This window comes from Drosophila yakuba, chromosome X, assembly GCF_016746365.2.
Source record: "Drosophila yakuba strain Tai18E2 chromosome X, Prin_Dyak_Tai18E2_2.1, whole genome shotgun sequence".
NCBI lineage: Eukaryota > Metazoa > Arthropoda > Insecta > Diptera > Drosophilidae > Drosophila > Drosophila yakuba.
The window spans coordinates 24076142-24096507 of record NC_052526.2 but is presented as its reverse complement, the minus strand read 5'-3'; the positions used below and the strand labels follow the sequence as shown (position 1 = coordinate 24096507).

Below are 20366 nucleotides of genomic sequence, written 5' to 3'. Positions count from 1 at the left end.
GGTTGTACCAAAAAAAACGGAGGCTTCTGGAAAAATTAAGTATAAATTAGTATTAGATTATAGAAAACTTAATGAAATAACTATCCCTGACAGATATCCAATACCAAACATGGGCGAAATCCTTGGTAAATTAGAAAAATGTCACAACTATCGATTTGGCAAAGGGATTTCACCAAATAGAAATGGACCCAGAATCAATATCTAAAACCGTATTCTCCGCCAAAAGCAGGCATTATAAATACATTCGAATGCCATTTGGCCTTAGGAATGCACACACTACCTTCCAAAGGGGCATGAATAATATCCTTCGATCTTTGCATAACAAACACTGTCTGGGGTATTTTGATGATATTATAATTTTTTCCACGTTCCTTAGTGAACATTTAAATGTATTACAAATAATTTTTTCAAAAATCCCAGAAGCAAATTTAAAATTGCAGCTCAATAAATGTGAATTCCTAAAAAAGGAAGCTACTAACCACTAATGGTATAAAACCAAACCCTCCAAAAATTAAAGCCATACATTCATATCCAATTTCAAAAAAGGTAAAAGAAATCAGAGCTTTCCTTGGATTATTAGGTTATTATCGTAAATTTATTCTAAATTACGCAGACATAGCAAAACCAACGACCAAATGTTTAAAAAAAATAGCAAAAATAGATGCACAAAACCTTGACTACATACGTATAAGCATTCAAAAAACTTAAAGCTTTATATAAGAACCAATTCACCAATTACAGATTTCAAAAAAAAATTTACTTTAACCACAGATGGCAGTAATTTAGCCCTTGATGCAGTATTTTCTCAAATGGTCATCCTATATCCTTTATTATAAGAAGACTTAATGAACACGAATTAAATTACGGCGCTATTGAAAAAGATCTACTTGCCATAGTTTGGGCAACAAAAACATTTTGACATTATTAACTAGGACGACAGTTTACCATTGCTAGTGACCATCCGCCCTTAGATGGCTGCATACATTAAAGGAACCGAATATAAGTAACAAAGATAGAGAGTCAAATTAAACGAATACCATTTTAAAATCGATTATATTAAACGGAAGGAGTTGAAGAAAACAATCATAGTGAAGTTACTCAACATAGTGCAGAAGAAGACAATAGCAGCCTTATTCATTTATCCGAAAAGCCAATAAACTATTTCAAAAAACAATTCATTTTTGTTAAGTCCAATAAATATAAAGTAGAGCGTAAAACAATATTTGACAACTCCATTCATAGAAACATTACCATTTATTTTGAGAGCGATGTAGAAAAAAAAGAAAGAAAGAAAATCAATAGCCAACTACTAATTCAGAATATAATAAACGAATGCATCATATGTAATTTGGATAAAAACAAAACATAGAAACACCAAAATGCCGTTTGAAATCACACCTAATCCGGAACATTGCCGAGACAAATTCTTGGTAGATATTTATTTATCTGAGGGAAAACATTACATCAGTTGCAATGACATTTATTCTATTTTCGCTTCACTTGAGCAAATTAAAACAAAGGACTGGATAGAATGCAGGAACGCATTAATGAGCATTTTTAATCAGTTAGGTACTAGAGGGCTGCATAACACCATTCTATTTGTTTGCATTTAGAGTACTCATTCGTTTTAGTATGTATTCAGAATACATACCATTCAGTTGTCGCGATCTCTTTGCGTTCACTTCGTATGCGTTCGGAGTTTTGGGTACCCGAGCGAAATGAAGGCAATGAATGCGCGCGAAAACTAAATGAAGCCAATGAATTTTCAATAGAAATTCAGAGTACTCTGAATACTTTATGTTGTCATTGTGTAAAATGAGTTCGGACAGCGCGGAGGTAAGTCTAAGTTTTCTGTGTTTGTGTATTATTATGTGCGTGTGCGTCTTATTTAATAATATTGTAGCATTTGTCTAATACGAATATATAAATAACAGATAAACGTTCTGCCATTTCGCTTAACTCGGAAAATATTAATAAAATTATGTTTTTACACAATAACATTGAAAATTAAAGAAAAAAAATATATATATTTATAAGATAAGAATATAATGTATTATCAGTTAAGTAATAATAAACAATAATATTAAAACACCAATTTAGCATCTTTTATTGAAACTCACACACACACATACGCAGACAAGACATTCGAATCACCCATTCATTTTACTCGGTCTTCACTTCATTCGTTTCAGAATGTGCCGTTTGGATTGAATGAATTGAAGTCGGCGCGCGTTGCCGACTTCACTTCGTTCATTTGCAAACGCGCCGAATTCACTTCGTTCGTTTCAACACGAATGTCTCATTTGCCGGTTTGAATGGTGTTATGCAGCCCTCTATTAGGTACACCCAAATTACTAAAGGCAGACAGAAACAGAGCCTTCTCCAGCTTGACTTTAAAATGATGGCTTGAAGCAGAAGGAATCGAATTGCAACTCAACACGGCAAAAAACGTCGAAAAACTACATACAACAATAAATGAAAAATTCCGAATAATAATTTATATGATGACGAAGAAGTTAAATTAAGCAAGGTACACATACAACCATAAAATTAAAAATGACACGACTGGACAAACACCTGCTTAAATTTTCTTATACGCTCTGCATCCAATATTAGACACTCAAAAAATTAAAGAAAATAAAATAGTATAAATGAAGATCGACATGCCCTATTCAAAGAGGAAAATTATTCAAATAAAAATGTAGAAAAAAAAAGATTATCACCAATCACTAAAAATCACTAATCCAATAGGGAAACCAAATACTAAAAAAAACACTTTAAGAAACAAAAGACAACTAATGCCGTTAAACTTGCACAGGAACCTTGTGAATAATGATGTTATTTTTATTATTCACCACGACCCCATTTAACAAATGCAAATAACCAACCCAGATTCCGTTGGCTACTCACTCTTCTCTAGCAATCCAATTCAAATACCAGTAGTATATGAACATCACTGTCTAAGAATTAATCTAACGGAAATCAATGTTATCACTAATTCTTTTAGTCTCAAAATCCGCCCCGAATGAAATACTTATACAATAAACTACTGAAAGAATTAAATGGTTTAACTATTCATCAGCAAAACAGGCAGAAACGTGGACTATTTGATATAATAGGTTAATCTTTTTTTTATTTTTTCCTACGAACTTATTGCGTTTTTTATTGGATCTTCTCTTATTATGAGACTAACAACAATTATTCAAATCTTATTATATAAATTAGTTTAAGTACAATATTAAATAGTTGTATTAGTTAGAGACGGCCCTAGGATTTCCTAGCTGGGCTGGAGAATCTTCGCGCTTTAGTCTGCTGTGACTACATACACGCGTTAGCGACTTCGCGAGAGGATTTTCGTGTGCGGCGAGGTTTGTTTGATGTTTACTCTTTCTCATCTGGATTTCCTCGTTGACGAGGTTTATGTTGAGGTCTCTATGGATGCTCTCGCTGCGTAGGTACCATGGTGCCCCAGTGATAGTTCGCAGAATCGCTGACTGAGCTCGCTGTACAATTTCAATGTTGGTTTTGGACGCGTTTGCCCATAATTCACAGCAGTATGTCCAAATGGGTTTCAGCACGGTATTGCAGAGAAGTACTTTGTATTTCAGACTAAGCGGAGAGTTGCAATTAATAAGCCAGTGGAGATTGCCTGCTTTATGCTTCATATGAGTCCTTTTAGATTCTAAATGTCGCCGCCAGGTGAGGCGTCTATCTAGGTGAACCCCGAGATATGTTACAACGTCTGATTGTGGGATGAGTGTATTGTTTAGGGTACATGGTGGGCAGGTTTGTCTATTCAGTGTGAATGTTATATGTCTGCTTTTGGTCTCGTTTATCTTAATGCGCCAGTCCGCAAACCATCTTTCCACTGTTTTAAGATGACAGTCAAGTTTTTCTGTTGCCTTTGATGGGCATTTGGATCGGCTGAATATTGCGGTATCGTCAGCAAACGTAGAGGTTGTGAGCTGATAGTTTGTAGGCATGTCTGCTGTATATAAAGTGTAAAGAACGGGGCCCAGCACACTTCCTTGGGGAACTCCAGCATTGATGACGCGGTCGTGTGAAGTCGAATTGTTACACCTGATTGAGAACACTCTTTTGAAGAGATAAGATTCGAACACTTTGTGGGTATTCTGCGGAAGCAGTTTTGTTATCTTGTACATTAGTCGTTCCAGCCAGACTCGGTCAAATGCTTGTGCGAAATCTAAGAATATTGCTGAGCAGAATTCCCGGTGCTCAAAACCAGTACGAATTTCGTTTGTGATGCGATTGACCTGTTCGATCGTTCCATTATTTTTGCGAAAACCAAATTGATGGGATGGTATTGTGTTTCGCATTCTTAAGTAGGGAGGTAGGTGTTTTAAAAATGCCTTTTCAAACAGTTTTGAGAGACACGATAGGAGACTGATTGGTCTGTAGGATGAGGGTTGCGTTTTGTCTTTGCCTGGTTCGGGAATCATCACTATGACCGCCTTTTTCCACCTTTGGGGATAGTATCCAAGTTTCGTAATAGCGTTAAAGAGATTGCATAAGGTCAGAACCGCACACGGTGGGAGTTCTATGAACATTTTTGGTGTCACCAAGTCGTGTCCAGGTGATTTATAGATGCTATCTCACGTTGACTAAATGTTATTGGATTTATTGGTGGCTGGATTTTAATTGCTACAGGTAGGACAAATGAGTTGCTAGCAGTATTTGGTTGGAATACGCCTTGAAGGTGATTGGCGAATGCACTTGCTCTATCTTGTTCGCTGCGTATCCAGCTTCCTGAGGGGCCTCGCAGTGGAACGACTGTTTCTGCTGATGGCTGAATATTTTTGTGTGTCTTCCACAATGGGTTCTTCTTGCTGGTGGGCGATAGTTGTTCGATATATAGATGCTGGGCGTTTGCTTCCTCAAGCTTAGGGGCCCTGGTTAGTCTACGTGTTGCTATTTTTAGCTGTTCCTTAGCCTTTGGGGATTTGTGATTCTGCCATTGTCTTCTTAGTTTTCGTTTTTCAAGTACTAGCTGTTCGATTTCGCGAGTTGTCTTGGTATGATTTGTCATTTTGTGTGTGTCTGGAGGGGTAGAGGCCTTGGCTGCAGCAACAAGATTTTCCTCCATCGATTCGGTCAGGCGGTCAATATCCTCATGGGTAGACACTGTTTGAGTTGGTACCATGTGAGTACAAACATATTTTGTGTACCTTGCCCAGTTGGTCCTGTTGCCTGTCAGCCTGTAGGTGTGCTCAGTTATATGTGGTCGATGCCTGAGAGCAAGTAAAACTGGTGAGTGATCTGATGATAGTTCTGCAAGTGACTCAGCCGTAATATTATTTCTAGGGATCTTTTTTATTATTGCGAAGTCAATGAGACCCGGGAGCTTATTTGGATCTGCTGGCCAGTATGTAGGCCTACCCGGAGTGACCCCTTTGGGTTTAAAAGGCGTGAACCCCAGTGTGTGTGCTTGGCATTGTAGTCACCAGCCGCTATAAATCGCTCACCGAGTGGGTTGAAACTCCAAGAATTGGTCCTCAGAAACTGCAAAACGAGGTGGGCAGTAGACTGCGGCCAGAGTGACGGGGCCGATGCTAGATTGCATGCTTATGGAAGTGAATTGCAGGTAGTCCGTTTCAGTTTTATTATGAAGGTGGTGTTTGATGCGACCTCTGATAAGTATGCCAGTGGCGCCATGGGCTTTTCCGTCCGGATGGTTTGTGGCGTAGAATAGGTATCCTAAAACATGGAAGTTGTGCTTGTCTGTTAGATGTGTCTTGGAGAGGAGCATGATGTCAATTTTTTTCGGATAGGAACTGGGCAAGTTTCGCGTTCCACATAGATATTTGAAGTGGAGACATTATGTTGATTTTGATGACACGAGAAGCTGTATCAGCATATTTTGGTTTCGCATAAGCTCTTGCATTGTGGTTTGCATGAATGTCATAAATTCCTTTAGGGTTTGCTGGAGTGAAATCATCATCGTTTCAATGCCAGTTGATATATGCTGCGTTTGATCGTTCGAAGTAGTTATTTCCTGTTCTTCCCGCGTAGTAGTTGACTTTTGTGTTATTGGATTCACGCTTTTAATTCCCGATCTTAAGGCAGTAGCGAAGGAAACGCTAGGATTGGTACGATGTCTAGGAAGGGGTGCCGTGTAAGAGGGGCCCGATTGTGGCGGAGTGTGACTGATGTGTGTGGCCTGAGCTCGTGTTGATTCTCCGTGTTTGTTAAGACGGTTGTTTAGTTCCTTATATACCACACAGCCACGCCAATTCGCTGTGTAACTTCTACCGCAGTTGCTGCACATTTTAACAGAGCTGTCTTCCTTGTTCTTATGACAGTTCGCTGTGCGAACTATCTGTGCGAACTATCTGACTACGCAGATAGAGTTCAGTGTACAGTAAGCCTTAGTGTGGCCATACTCTTGGCAGTAAGTGCACTGCACTGGGCGGTTGCGCTTGTGTGGCTCTTCTACTGTGATACACCGATGCAATAGGAGCTGTAACTTGTAGATTGGGTGAACTTCATTTTTTTTTTAGTACCTGGCTCTCTGGCTCCAACTCGGTTTTGAACATTGGTTGTGGTTCCTTATTTTTGTTAAGTATGTTCATGACCATTTTTCCATTAAAGTTCATTTCCTTGGGCTCTTCTACGATTTCAGTGGTCGAAACAGTTGCCTCAATCCCTTGGAGAACAACCTGTAGGCCCCTTGCGCTTTTTAGTTGGTATGTATAAAAGTTTTTTCCTGCATCGTCCAGGAATTTGGTTAGGATACGATGGCTAGCCTCGGTGTGAGTTTGAACTTTTGTTTCATTAATGTTCCCTTTTCTTAGGGGGATTATGTAGAACGAGTTTTTTCCTATTAATGACGCTATTTTGTTCACTAAGGCACTTGAGCTTAAAGAATATTAAAGAATGTATTTTTAATAGGGCCGGACACGCTTCCTTTTGCCAATTACACATTATTCCATGAATTAACTATTCCAATTAGTAATTATAAATTTTGAATAAATTTTACTTTTAGTAGTTCTAAATAATGTGCCATCCAATATAGATTTATGATTTTTCGAACGGTAGGTATAAGCATAAGAATACACATAATGAATCTGGTTATTGTCTGTCGTGGCATATATATTTATTTAGCTAAATACAAAATTATAAAATAATTAAATCATCTTTTAGGTACCTGGTATTTTGATAAATCTTTTATAAACAAGTCTTTGCTGCAGCTCATGTAATCAAACATTACATCTTGTTGTACGTCTCGATTTTTTTCTACAAATCCGCCCGCAGCGTAGATCACAAGTCCAGCGTAATGTTTTATTCCAAACTCGGTTTCCCAAAGACGACGATCAGACCCTTTTATGTAATTTGGGTGGGACTCGAACTCAGTGTGCATATTACATAAAAAAGCTGAATCGGAGCCCTTTGGCATATGACACTGTTCTGTCAGTAACTTGAACACACATCGCGGAGGTTTCTCCATTATTTCCAGGCAAGGAGTGTTATCTGTAAACTCCACATGATTAAAGTATATTCCTTCTTGTTCATACTAGAATACAAAAAAAATTATAAATTATTGGTTTATATATATTTTTTCGAAATATTATTGTTATTATATATGTATATTTTAAACAAACGAATAAATTATTCAAATTATATTTAGCAAACCATGTGTTAAAATATTGAAAATTAGTTTTATGTAATTAAAGAGTTGAGCTCGCTAAAGTGCACAATTTTTTGCTTTTATAAAATTTTAACAACGCTTTGATACGGACATAAGTGAGCATGCAAATTCTGCACAATAATGACATTGTGAATAACAATCTTTTAAAAAGACTGCACATCGTTGACTTAAAATAATTATGCTTAATATCAACATTCTAACTAGAGGGCTGCATAACACCATTCAAACCGGCAAATGAGACATTCGTGTTAAAACGAACGAAGTGAATTCGGCGCGTTTGCAAATGAACGAAGTGAAGTCGGCGCGCGTTGCCGACCGAAACACTATTTACCGGTTTTTTATATTTAACGTTGAAAATGTTCCAAACACCACTTATCATCATGTTCTACAATTGAATAAAAATGCAAAAAAGGGGTGACGGAAAACGAAACCGAAAATTCTGACAGGCGCTTGCCAGGGTATTTCCGACCATAATGATTCCGTGTAATTGCAGTAATTCTAATTACAAATAGATAAATAATTAAAAACGGACGCATTGGCGTTGCCTATAGCGACAGTTTAATTTCTAACAAAATTTAAAATCCTTAAATCAACAAATATAAATTAAATATACTCTTTAAAATATAAAAATATCCTCCCAATAATTAGAACGGTATTCAGAAGTCAATACATAGCGTTTTTTTCTCTACTCTGATTTTGTCCTCTCTCATCTCACTCTCATTTTCGGTCACTGCTCCTAACTACTTCGAAAAAAAAACAACAAATATGAACACCGAACATAGGCAGCAGCATAGCCATGACAAAATTTGGCTTGACTTCGGTGTTTGAAACTTTCTTAAAAACGGCTTGTGAGATTTGTTTTTCTCGAACTCTCTCGAGGAAAAATACGGGCGAGGAATTTTGGTACTGAAGGGAAAAGACAGCTCTGCTACGCTAAATTCGTGTTTTAATATTATTGTTTATTATTACATAACTGATATTACATTATATTCTTATCTTATAAATATATATATATATATATTTTTCTAATTTTCAATGTTATTGTGTAAAAACATAATTTTATTAATATTCTCTGAGTTACGCGAAATGGCAGAACGTTTGTCTGTTATTAAATTGCGAGCAAAATGCTCTTTCAGGGGCAGTGCTAGTTGCTGGTATACAAAAAAATTTACAGCTGGCTTGATACAAGTTTGGGAACATATTCTTATGCTCGTTCCACCAAGCCAGACAATTAAATCCGTCAAAATATGTAGTGTTTGTATTAATGTACATATTAATTTCTTGATCGATATGATCACTGTTGTTGTTGTAACTACCTATTTCGATGAAGTCGTCAAATGTATCATCATGTACTGGTACTTTGGCAACACAATTTATATATTCGTTTTAGACAAATGCTACAATATTATTAAATAAGACGCACACGCACATAATAATACACAAACACAGAGAACTTAGACTTTCCTCCGCGCTGTCCGAACTCGTTTTACACAATGACAACATTGAACATTCATTGGCTTCATTTAGTCTTTGCGCGCATTCATTGACTTCGTTTCGCTCGGGTGCCCATAACTCCGAACACATACGAAGTGAACGCAAAGAGATTCTGAATACATACTAAAACGAATGAGTACTCTAAATGCAAACAAAGAGAATGGTGTTATGCAGCCCTCTAATTCTAACTACAGAAGGACAGACAGATGTACAAACGGGCATGACTGGATCGACTCTGCTAGTGATACTGATCAAAAAATATTTTCGCTATGTGTGTAGGGGGGAGCTGCTTGTCGAAATTGGTAAAAATTCCCACGGCGCAAAAGAATATATCGTGAAGGGGACCACCGAAGAAGAAGAACTGCAAGCGGGGCGTTGTGGGCACAAGTGCGTTTTATTTGGTTGCATACATAAGACTAAATGTAGCTTAAAACTAGAGCGGCGCTCTTACCCGCTTTACATTGCTAAAGCGGCACGGGTGATCGGGAGCGTTACTGCGCAAGAGGGGCGAGCGTGGACGAGAGCGAATGCTCTGTGCGCAGAGGTCGTACAGTGGCCCCTCACATAAACACTATGTAATCGCCTCCAACCAGCTAGTTGTCTGTTTGTCTGTCCGTATGAACGCTTTGATTTGCAAACATTTTGAACACGTCAAAAAACTCGGAGCTCGAATATAGCTTCCTTTATAGTTTTTAAGGGTAAAGGTATAAGTTTCGCAATTATGACGGCCAAAGCTGCCACATCCACACTTTCAAAAAAACTTTGAATTTTACCGTTTTATTATTTACTATAATTTTGTTTTATTTTTTATTATCAGTATACCAAAATCATTTGTGTATAGTGTAGGGACCACTCGTATACAAAAATTTCCAAACTTTGTTGTTACCGAATACATAATATCATATCCATATCACGCTACTTTTGAGGTGATATTCGACACAGGTAATAAAAGAGACATCAGAGAAGTCAGAGAACTTTCTGTAACTTTTGGTCCGATATTTACTTCTGCACCATAATGGCGGATGCCATAAATATTTCTTATACCATAATTAAATAATTGGTTAACTCTTTTGTTCCAATATAAAATCTCCGCCTATCTCCAACAAACCTCTTTGGATTAATAAGGAGTTGACACACCTAAGAAATGGAAAGTATAGACTTTATAAAAAATTTAAAGATACCGGTTCTCGGTCTATCTTTTCTAAATATTTTAGTTCTCTGTTTAATTCTACGGTGCTTACTGCTTAGAGTTACAATAACTATTTAAGCAGTAGTAGGTTCCTTTTCGCGCAAGATCCGAAACAGTTTTATAATTTCGTTAGTACTAAGCACAAAACAATTTTTACCCTTTTTACACTTCGTGAAGCTAGTATGGTAACCGAATTAGGCAATAGCCGATCTATTTGCCCAGTTTCTTCAAACAACATTTTCTACGTTAACTCATTCCGAACTGCCTTGCTCTTAAAGGGTATTAAAGTCGAATTTAATATTTTTCCCCACTTTGAACAAAAACTTACTGCTTTACGATGCTTAGTGTGTTGCGCCTGTCTATTTGCCAGGTCCCGACTGAATTTCTGGTTTGGTGCTTATGTTCTGTGCGGAAACCTACAACAACTTTCAGTTGTTATCGGTATTTTTTATTTTTTTTTAAGAAGAATGCTTCTGCTACTTTTCAAATATAACTCGTATTAGCACCGGTATCTAGTAGTGCCAGTATTTCTACTCCATCACCCTTAGTGATGTCTTGTTGTACGCTTATCTCCGTGTCCGCGACTTTCTGTCTAAAGCGTCGGTGTTCAGTTATGTGTTCCGTGCAAAGTTATCCTCTTTCTCGGCGCTGTTGGAAATGCGCTATCGTGCCAATGCATATTCCTGCTCTCGTTGTTCTAGGTTCTTCTGTGATGGGTAATTCTGTTTGAGCTTTAGGTAATTTATGATATTCCCGGTCTGGTTTGGCGGACTCCGTGAAAAACCCGTGTGTTTATAGTCATAACCTGACTTCTGGCAAAAAGGACAAGTGGACTCATGGAATCGAGAGATGCATGGATTCTTGTTTGCGGGATGTTGGCGGTAGAAATCCACTCCGTATCCGCACACATAGCAAATCATATCGTGCAAAGGGTTTCTGCACCCAGACGCTGCTTTGTTAGAATCGCGGCTGTCTCCCAGCTTGCGTTGAAATTCTAACGACATCGCTGTCAGAAGACTGTGCCAAGTCGTTCTGAAGTCGCACCCCGTGTTTTCACACTTGTTTTTGGCCAATTATAAAATACAAACAATTAATGCGGTAGGCCCGGCTGACTAAAGCGCTGTGGCGCTACCAACCGCTGGCGGAAAACGAGGGGGTGGCCCAGCTGAACAAACTGAGTGGCGTTGCCAGACCAACTGTGCTGCCAGACATTTTCTCTGTTTGGTGCGAATCGTTAAAATTCAAATTTGAACTCACATTTAAAATCTCGTGCAAAGAGACGCTAACGAATCAAAAAAAAAACATTCCTCAAATAATATTACATCCATAACTAGAGTTATGACTAAGACAAGTGCATAAAAGACAAGTGCGTAAAAAGTTCGAAAAATGAACAGCGATTCAAAGAGTGAGCGTAGAAGCTCTGTAAATCCAAGAAACGCCTGTTTCTCTTACTTCTCAACACGCGATATCGACGAAGTAAGCAAGTTATCAAAGAGCAACCCGGCTCTACTAACCGTCGACAGCATGAGAGCGAGCTTTTGCTCACCCACTCTGCTTACCCCAACTCCTACATCATGCAGCTACCAAAGTCTGCGTAGTCTGCGAAGACTTCCACAACTCCGTAAACTGCCTCGCAAACAAAGAAGCCCCCTTAAAGAAAAAATGTGGCAACTGTGGAGGATACCATACGGCAAAATACAGAGGATGTGCGGTATACAAGGAGTTAAAGAGTCGCATGAAACGAGCTACAGCAACGCGTCAAAAAAATACACAAAACGCATATTATAGCCCAAAAAGTACCCCAGACATATTTTTCGGCAAGACAGCCAGATCTTCATTTGGTCCGCTAAATACCACTAAGGGAATCTCCTACGCAGAAGCACTTCGAACAGACATGGAAAATCCATTCCAGCCACACTCAGAAAATGTTCAGCAGGTCCCAAGGCATCCGCAAAGCAATTTGGAAGCTATGCTGCTCACCATGCAACAAAGTATGATGGTAGCGCAATTCCTAAATTCAAATCACATCGACGCCATGCTGCTGGTTGAAACGCACCTCACTGGGCAATAAAACTTCTATTAAAGAGGCTACACCTTCTACCGCACAGATCATCCGGATGAAAAATCCCACGGCGGAACCGGCATCTTAATCAGAAAACGCATCAAACACCACCTTCACAAATGGTTTACAGCAAATTACTTGCAAGCCACGTCCATTAAAGTGCAGTCAGGAAACGACAACCTTTGCTTTGCCGCTGTCTACTGCCCACCTAGCTTTACTATCTCTGAAGGTCAATTCATGGACTTCTACAGCATACTGTGGGATCACTTCATAGATGCAGGAGACTACAATGCCAAACACACGCACTGGGGATCACGCCTTCTGACTCCCAAGGGAAGAAAACTGTATAATGCACTTAAAAAAGTTACCAATAAACTGGACGACGTTTCTTTTGGTAGCCCTACATATAGGCCTGCAGACCCCAGAAATATCTGAGATTCCGGTGACAAAAAACATCCCACGCTATCTAATAGCGCCATGGTCCTACCAGATCTCTCATCTGAGCGTTTATTTGAGCGATCATTTTCAATTCCGTATCTCTACTTTGTCTTACTAATTCCATCAGTTCTTTTTCCCGCCTATCGGCAGCATCCGACCGGTCTTCCGCACTTTCCTGGTACCGCGGAAGCATGCTGGAGCGACCCTTAGGAGGTCCTAGTGGTAAATCCCTTCCTCCATTGTGTTGCTAATCTGATCAGTCAAGTGTCCTACCTACTCCGGCTGGTTTTTAATATTTTCAAGACTCTCTTGATTAAGAGCTCTATATAGTCAGGGGGTGTCTCCCGCACATGCACTTTGCGGTGCACGACGTCGATTTTACGTTTTCCGATCAGTTCCCCCACACCCTCTGTACTGGATCTTAAAAAAACTATATACCCACACCGCACCGCTAAAAGCGTTACCATGATATCTGCGCTCCTATCTGTGGACTCAACCTTCTCGAACGACCTGGCTACTTGGCCTAATACGTTGGAAGCGGGAGCCACACGGCAGTTGCAGAAGTTCGGGACTTTAATTTATGATAAATAGTAATAGAGTAAATAAGCGTGCACTGATTCTACTTAAGTCCAATATTCTATAAATAGTCAAATTAACTAGGACATTAAAATATGAAATTTATGCCTATTTAGGTGCCTTAATTTCCAAATACAGAAATCTACTTCGTTGAACCTAATGACTCTATTCCTTAACATATATGAGAAATACTTTCGTTGGGCGCCCATTCAGTTACGTCGGCGTATTAGTGCCCGCGTCTTGGGTAAGGACTAAGGCCGAGGAAGGTGCATCCGATGTTAAGGCTCCAGGTTGCCAGCGTAAGCTCGTCGATTTTGGGTCGTGGGATCTTGGTAAGCCCATCACCTCTCCAACATAACGAGAATAAATATTAGAAGTACCTGTAAAAATTCGTACCGTTTGTCAGTCAGCAGTCCTATCTGCCCCACAAGCAAACCTGTAGCTTAATCGTAAAACGATCGGGCAATGTTTCGGACACATTCCCTCTCTTTCATGCGTCCGCATGCCTGATACGATCCCCTTTGTCAAAGTGGTCCGTCAAATATCATTGTTTTTGACCTACTCCACTTCTCACGTCAGCACTCCTCTTGGAAGTGTGTACCTACTCATTTTGTTGTAGTTAAAATAAAAGCATAATTTTATTGATTAATAAATTGTTGACTAGTGCCATGTCAAATACAAAAAAAATAAAGGCTAGCACACAAAGATTATAACAAGTTGACTATAATTGTTTTAAGCGGGGAGTATCGAACTCATCACCGGGCAACGGTGGCACGTTAATATAAATTGTTGGCTATTCACGACTACAAACGTCGCTCTGAGGGCTCTTGTTTTTGCAAAACAAAAACAAGGCGGATACTCGCCACTGAAAACTTATTTTTATTATAACAATATTGAACATTGGACATTTTATGTCTATTTATTAAATATATTGTCTGGATGAGGCTAACAATAAAATATTTTCTTTTATACCGGACACCCTTCGATTAATATTATTACAAAAATATACATACGTGTATTTACTAATCGTATACAAATAAAATCGGAACGAGAATATATGCATATATTTTCTATATATATATACATATTTTTTCTATTTATATGTCGGAGAAGGAAATGTTATTTTGAAATGAGCGCCTTAACTTGCTTACGATACTAATCGATAGGACGGGTTGTATTTGGTTGTGAGATCTTGACATACAAAAAGATCGAGTGTGGCCCTGGTTTAGCGTGGTTGTGTCTCTTAGGAAAAAAGTTGGGAAGAAACACACAAGCAGCGGAAGAACAATTGGAAAAGCTATCAAGGGACTCGCTACACAATCATAGAACAACTTTTAGCGCTCCGACATCAGAAGTGGGATTGTACTTTCGTCTACTAATCATAGAAGACCAACTGCGCATCTTGATGGAGCACCAAAGCTTCCTGGAATTGGCAAAAAGTCTGCAAGCGTCGGTAAGAGAACAGGCACAAACTTGCGTCGTCACATTGCCGAAATTTAACGCCGACATTCCTGGCGCCGACGCTACTCAATGGTGTGCTACGGTTGACATTATTTTGGTTGAAAAACCGCTGGAAGGCAGTGCTCTAATATTGGCCTTAACAAAATCGTTGGAAGGAAGCGCGTCCCAATGGCTTTCTGAAGTGTGCTACGCAGGCGTGACTTGGCCGGAATTTAAACGGTTATTTCAACAACGCTATGCAAATACTGAAACGCCAGCCGCCATGTTTTTGCAGTTATTAAGTCGCCCCGGCAACAGTGAATGCCTTGCGATATACGCTAGTCGCATGGTGACTTCGCTTGTTAACAAGTGGAAGGGCTTGGATGCTGAGAGGATTGCGGTGTCCGTGGTTTTGGGACATTTGGCCAACTTTGACCGCCTAGTGCAAAGAATTGCATACACTGCCGAGATCAAAAATAGACGTGACCTACAGGCTGAGTTGCAGGTCTTCGCTTTTGACAAGCGCACACATCATTCTGGAAATGAGGAATCTGGAGCAAAGCGAGCTAAGTTGGCGTCACTGAAGTGCCATCTTTGCAGAAAGATGGGGCACAAAATGATTGATTGCCGAAACAAGAAGCAGAGCGCAAGACAAGTATGCTGTTGCGAGGTGAGGACTTTCCAATCTTTTTCGATTCTGGAGTAGAGTGCTCTTTGGTTAAAGAGAGTTTTGCAGAGAAGCTAAGCTGTAGAAAAGTAAATAACGTAGTTAGCTTAAAAGGTATCGGAAATGCAAATGTTTGTAGTACAATGCAGATTGATAACAATATTCTTATTAATGGAAATAGTTTAAATGTAACATTTCATGTTGTACCCGATGACTGATGTCAAATAATATTGTACTGGGACGAGAAGTGTTGGCTCAGGGATATGCTGCAGTAGTATCTTGTAAAGGGGTTGAAATAATTAAGGATGAAACAAAAATTGTTAAAACGTGCTCAAAATTCATAGACAACTCATTTGATATAATAGAAAGCAATGTAAATGGAGAAAACAAAAACGAAATAATAACATTGATAAAATCCTACTCAGATTCTTTTATACAGGGTACGTCTCAGACTCGCGTCAATTCTGGTGAAATGCAAGTTCGATTGATTGATCAGACCAAAACGTTACAGAGAAGACCATATAGATTGAGTCCCAGCGAGAGAGATATAGTTCGACAAAAAGTTCAAGAATTGTTAGATTGCAAGGTTATCAGACCGAGTAGCTCCCCTTTTGCGAGCCCTGTTCTATTGGTGAAGAAGAAGAATGGATCAGCCAGACTTTGCGTGGATTATAGAGAATTGAATTCCAATACAGTTGCCGACAAGTTTCCCTTGCCTTTAATATCTGATCAGATAGCCAGGCTGCGCGGTGCAAAGTTTTTCACCTGCTTAGACATGGCAAGTGGATATTACTCCTATGCATCCGAACTCTGTCGAATATACGGCATTCGTCACCCCTGATGGACAGTACGAGTTCCTGTCGATGCCATTCGGACTCAAGAATGCACCGTCAGTTTTTCAAAGAGCAGTCATAAAGGCCTTGGGTGATCTCGCCTATTCGTATGTCATTGTGTATATGGACGGCATAATGATTGTAGCTCCAACCAAGGAATTGGCACTTGAAAGACTAAAAATTGTTTTGGATATTTTATCAAAGGCTGGATTCTCATTTAATGTTGAAAAATGTTTCTTTTTACGGACTTCTGTCCAATATTTAGGATTTGAAGTACGAGCAGGGGAGATTAGCCCAAATAATCGCAAGGTAGAATCTCTGAATGCTTTGCCCCCTCCGAGGTCTGTAACAACATTGAGACAGTTTATTGGGCTAGCATCGTACTTTCGACAGTTTGTTCCCGGATTTTCTCAGCTAATGAAGCCTTTATATTTTCTCACCTCAGAGAAAAATAAGTTTGAGTGGAATACAGAACACGAGGCAATTCGAAGAAAAATTATTAACATTCTTACAAATAAACCTGTCTTAATTATCTTTGACCCGCAGTATCCAATCGAATTGCATACCGATGCCAGTGCAATCGGATATGGTGCTATACTCTTACACAGAATTGAAAATAAACCGTATGTAGTGGAATATTATAGCAAGACAACAAGTGTATGTGAATCCAAATATACCTCATATGAGTTGGAAACACTTGCCGTGGTTAATGCTGTTAAGCATTTTCGGCACTACTTACATGGCAGAAAGTTTGTAATATTCACTGACTGTAATTCGTTAAAATCATCACGAAATAAGATTGAGTTGTTGCCTAGCTTATTTGCAGTCCTTCGATTTTGATATACAGTATAGGGAAGGCAAGCGTATGGCCCATGCTGATTTCTTTTCCAGAAATCCACTTCCTCCGGAAAATTCCCCTGAATATGCAAAGATCGTTGAAAGGCGAATCGAATTAACTGAAGTATCTGAGGATTGGATTCGTGCAGAGCAACAGAATGATCAAGATATTGTAGAAATCATTACCAAGTTGAACGATGATGAATTACCATTCGAGCTGTCTAAGACATATGATTTGAGAGGTGGAGTTTTGTATAGAGTGATACAAAGAAATGGCAAGACGCTGTGTTTGCCAGTAGTGCCTCGCGGATTTAGATGGTCGGTTATTAACTAAGTACATGAATCCATAATGCATCTGGGCTGGGAGAAAACACTCGACAAGGTATACGATTACTATTGGTTTAAGGGCATGGCCAAATACGTTCGAAGATTTGTTGAAAATTGCATAACGTGCAGAGTTTCCAAATCATCCTCTGGGAAAGTACAAATGGAATTACATCCTATTCCCAAAATAAACGTTCCATTGCATACTATCCACATAGACATAACAGGCAAGCTTAGTGGTAAAAGCGATCGTAAGGAATATATAATTGTACAGATCGATGCATTTTCCAAGTACGTTTATCTTTACCACACTTTCACATTAAGTGCAGAAAGTTGTGTAATGGCGTTGAAATCATCAATTTCTTTGTTTGGAGTCCCTATTCGTATTGTGGCTGATCAGGGAAGAAGTTTCACAGGTGCCAAGTTTGTTGAATTTTGCTCTTCCCAAAACATAAAACTACATTTGATAGAAACAGGAGCAAGCCGAGGTAATGGCCAGGTTGAGAGGGTTATGAGTACCTTAAAAAATTTATTGACAGCTGTTGAAACAAGTTCTAGATCTTGGCAAGAGGCATTGGGTGACGTGCAGTTAGCTATTAATTGTACTGCTAATAAGATAACCAAAGCGAGCCCGTTAGAATTATTAATGGGAAAGGTTGCTCGTCCTTTAGGTCTTGTTCCAATTCATGATCCAGAAACAGAAATAGATCTGACTAAGATAAGAACTCAAGCTTTAGAAAATATAGAAAGATCGGCAAAGTATGAGAAGGAAAGGTTTGATAAAGGCAGAGCTAAGGTAGTAAAATTTAGTGTTGGAGATTTTGTGTTGCTTAATAATAGTGAGAGAAACCAGACTAAATTAGATGCTTAATATAGAGGTCCATTTGAGATTACAGAAGTATTGGATAATGACAGATATACCTTAAAGAGTATGAAGGGTAATAGACGTTATAAGTATGCGCATGAAAGATTGAGAAGATTGCCAAATGGGCAGGTGCCAAGCGAGCTGAAGATCGATGTTAGCCCGTCAGAGGAAGCTGTTGAAAGAGACAGTAGTGAAACCGTTTGAAGATACGGTATGGAAGCTGTTGAAAGAGACAGTAGTGAAGCCGTTGAAAGAGACGGTATGGAAGCTGTTGAAAGAGACAGTAGTGAAGCCGTTGAAAGAGACGGTATGGAAGTTGATGAAAGAGAAAGTGAATGGAGATGTTGAAATAGAGAGTAGAATGGCGGAAGGTGTATGGAAGTACACAGTTGTCGATGGCTACGTGGCGGTACCTGACCCTAGAGTGGTATTATAATGATGTTATTGTTTGGAAAGAAAATAAAAAAAAGAGAATGATTAAAAGTTGAGATAAAAGAAGAGAGAAATTAAGTAAGAAATGAAACGAATGAATTGAATTGAATTCAAATTAGTTGAACTATGGAGAGAAAAATTTAAAGAATTATTAAAAGAAAGATTTGAGTTGTATTATGAAAAGTTAAGGAATACATTGATTTGAAATATGAAAAATTAAAAATAAAAGATCTTTAACGAAGGATTTAAGGAGAAAGATGTAAAACGAAATAGTCAAGAACTTGAAGTATTAGAACAAATGATGAAGTAATTAATGTGGTTAATGTAAACTAAAGATTATGTTAAAGGAAAACAACGATGTTAATGACTAAGACTAAGACTAAGTTGATTGTCACATTAAAATTAGAACTGAAGTCTGAATGCAGTGTGTGAATCTCTGATTTATGGCAGGACGTAGCTCATACACGAGGGCGTGTAATTTATCAGAATGGCCGTGTCGGAGAAGGAAATGTTATTTTGAAATGAGCGCCTTATCGATGGTTAACTTGCTTACGATACTAATCGATAGGACGAGCTCAAAGAAGCTGGGTCCGCCAAAATCGAATTTTTGAAATTTGAAAGGTGGAATCGTTTGACCATGTTTGACCAATTACTTTTTTTTGACCACGTCCAGTTTTGAAGATATGGAATTTCGAAAATTTTCGAACTTCAAAAAGTTGACTTTTTTGAACTTTTTTTTTTTTAATCGCAATAACTTCGTTTGACCACGTTTGACCAACCTTTAGAATTTTGAAAAAAACTTTTAGTTTGGAAAATATAAGCACTTAAGCAATTAAGCATTTTTCATACCTCAAAACTAAATATTTTCAAATAAAATCGTTTGACCATCCTTTAAAAATGCTTTTTATCGTTTGATCACCCTTTAAAATTTTTTTTTTCATTTGCTTACCCTTAAAAAAAAATATTTTCGTTTGCCCAACTCTTAAAACTAAATATTTTCAAAAAAAAACGTTTGACCATCCTTTAAAAATGCATTCTATCGTTTGACCACCCTTCAAAAATTATTTTTTTCGTTTGCTTACCCTTAAAAAAAAATAAAAACGATTTCCCACCTCTTAAAAGTAAATATTTTCAAAAAAACTTTTGACCATCCTTTCAAATTGCATTCTATCGTTTGACCACCCTTCAAAAATTATTTTTTTCGTTTGCTTACCCTTAAAAAAAATAAAAACGATTTCCCACCTCTTAAAACTAAATATTTTCAAAAAAAAACTTTTGATCATCCTTTCAAATTGCATTCTATCGTTTGACCACCCTTCAAAAATTATTTTTTTCGTTTGCTTACCCTTAAAAAAAAATAAAAACGATTTCCCACCTCTTAAAACTAAATATTTTCAAAAAAAAACGTTTGACCATCATTTAAAATTGCATTCTATCCGAAAGCCAATACTAGAGAATCAGTAGTCAGTTTGACTCTTCCCGGATATTAACTTTCGGGTATTTACTTCGAGTCTTCCCGGATATTCACTTTCGGGTATTCACC

General features: G+C 38.3%; 1 protein-coding gene across 13 annotated transcripts in view; it reads right to left on the bottom strand.

The window, feature by feature from the left end:
* The window catches only part of LOC26536261 (unconventional myosin-VIIa), an 893412-nt gene that overhangs the window by 545193 nt on the left and 327853 nt on the right, over positions 1 to 20366 (bottom strand). For all 13 annotated transcript variants that reach the window (XR_005562207.2, XM_039377684.2, XM_039377686.2 and 10 more), the window contains exon 9: positions 7166 to 7531. Coding sequence is in view for 12 of the 13 variants with exons in the window: in XM_039377684.2 (XP_039233618.1) it covers positions 7166 to 7531 (366 nt within the window). In the remaining variant the exon portion in view is untranslated. The remainder of the gene's footprint in view (positions 1 to 7165; positions 7532 to 20366) is intronic.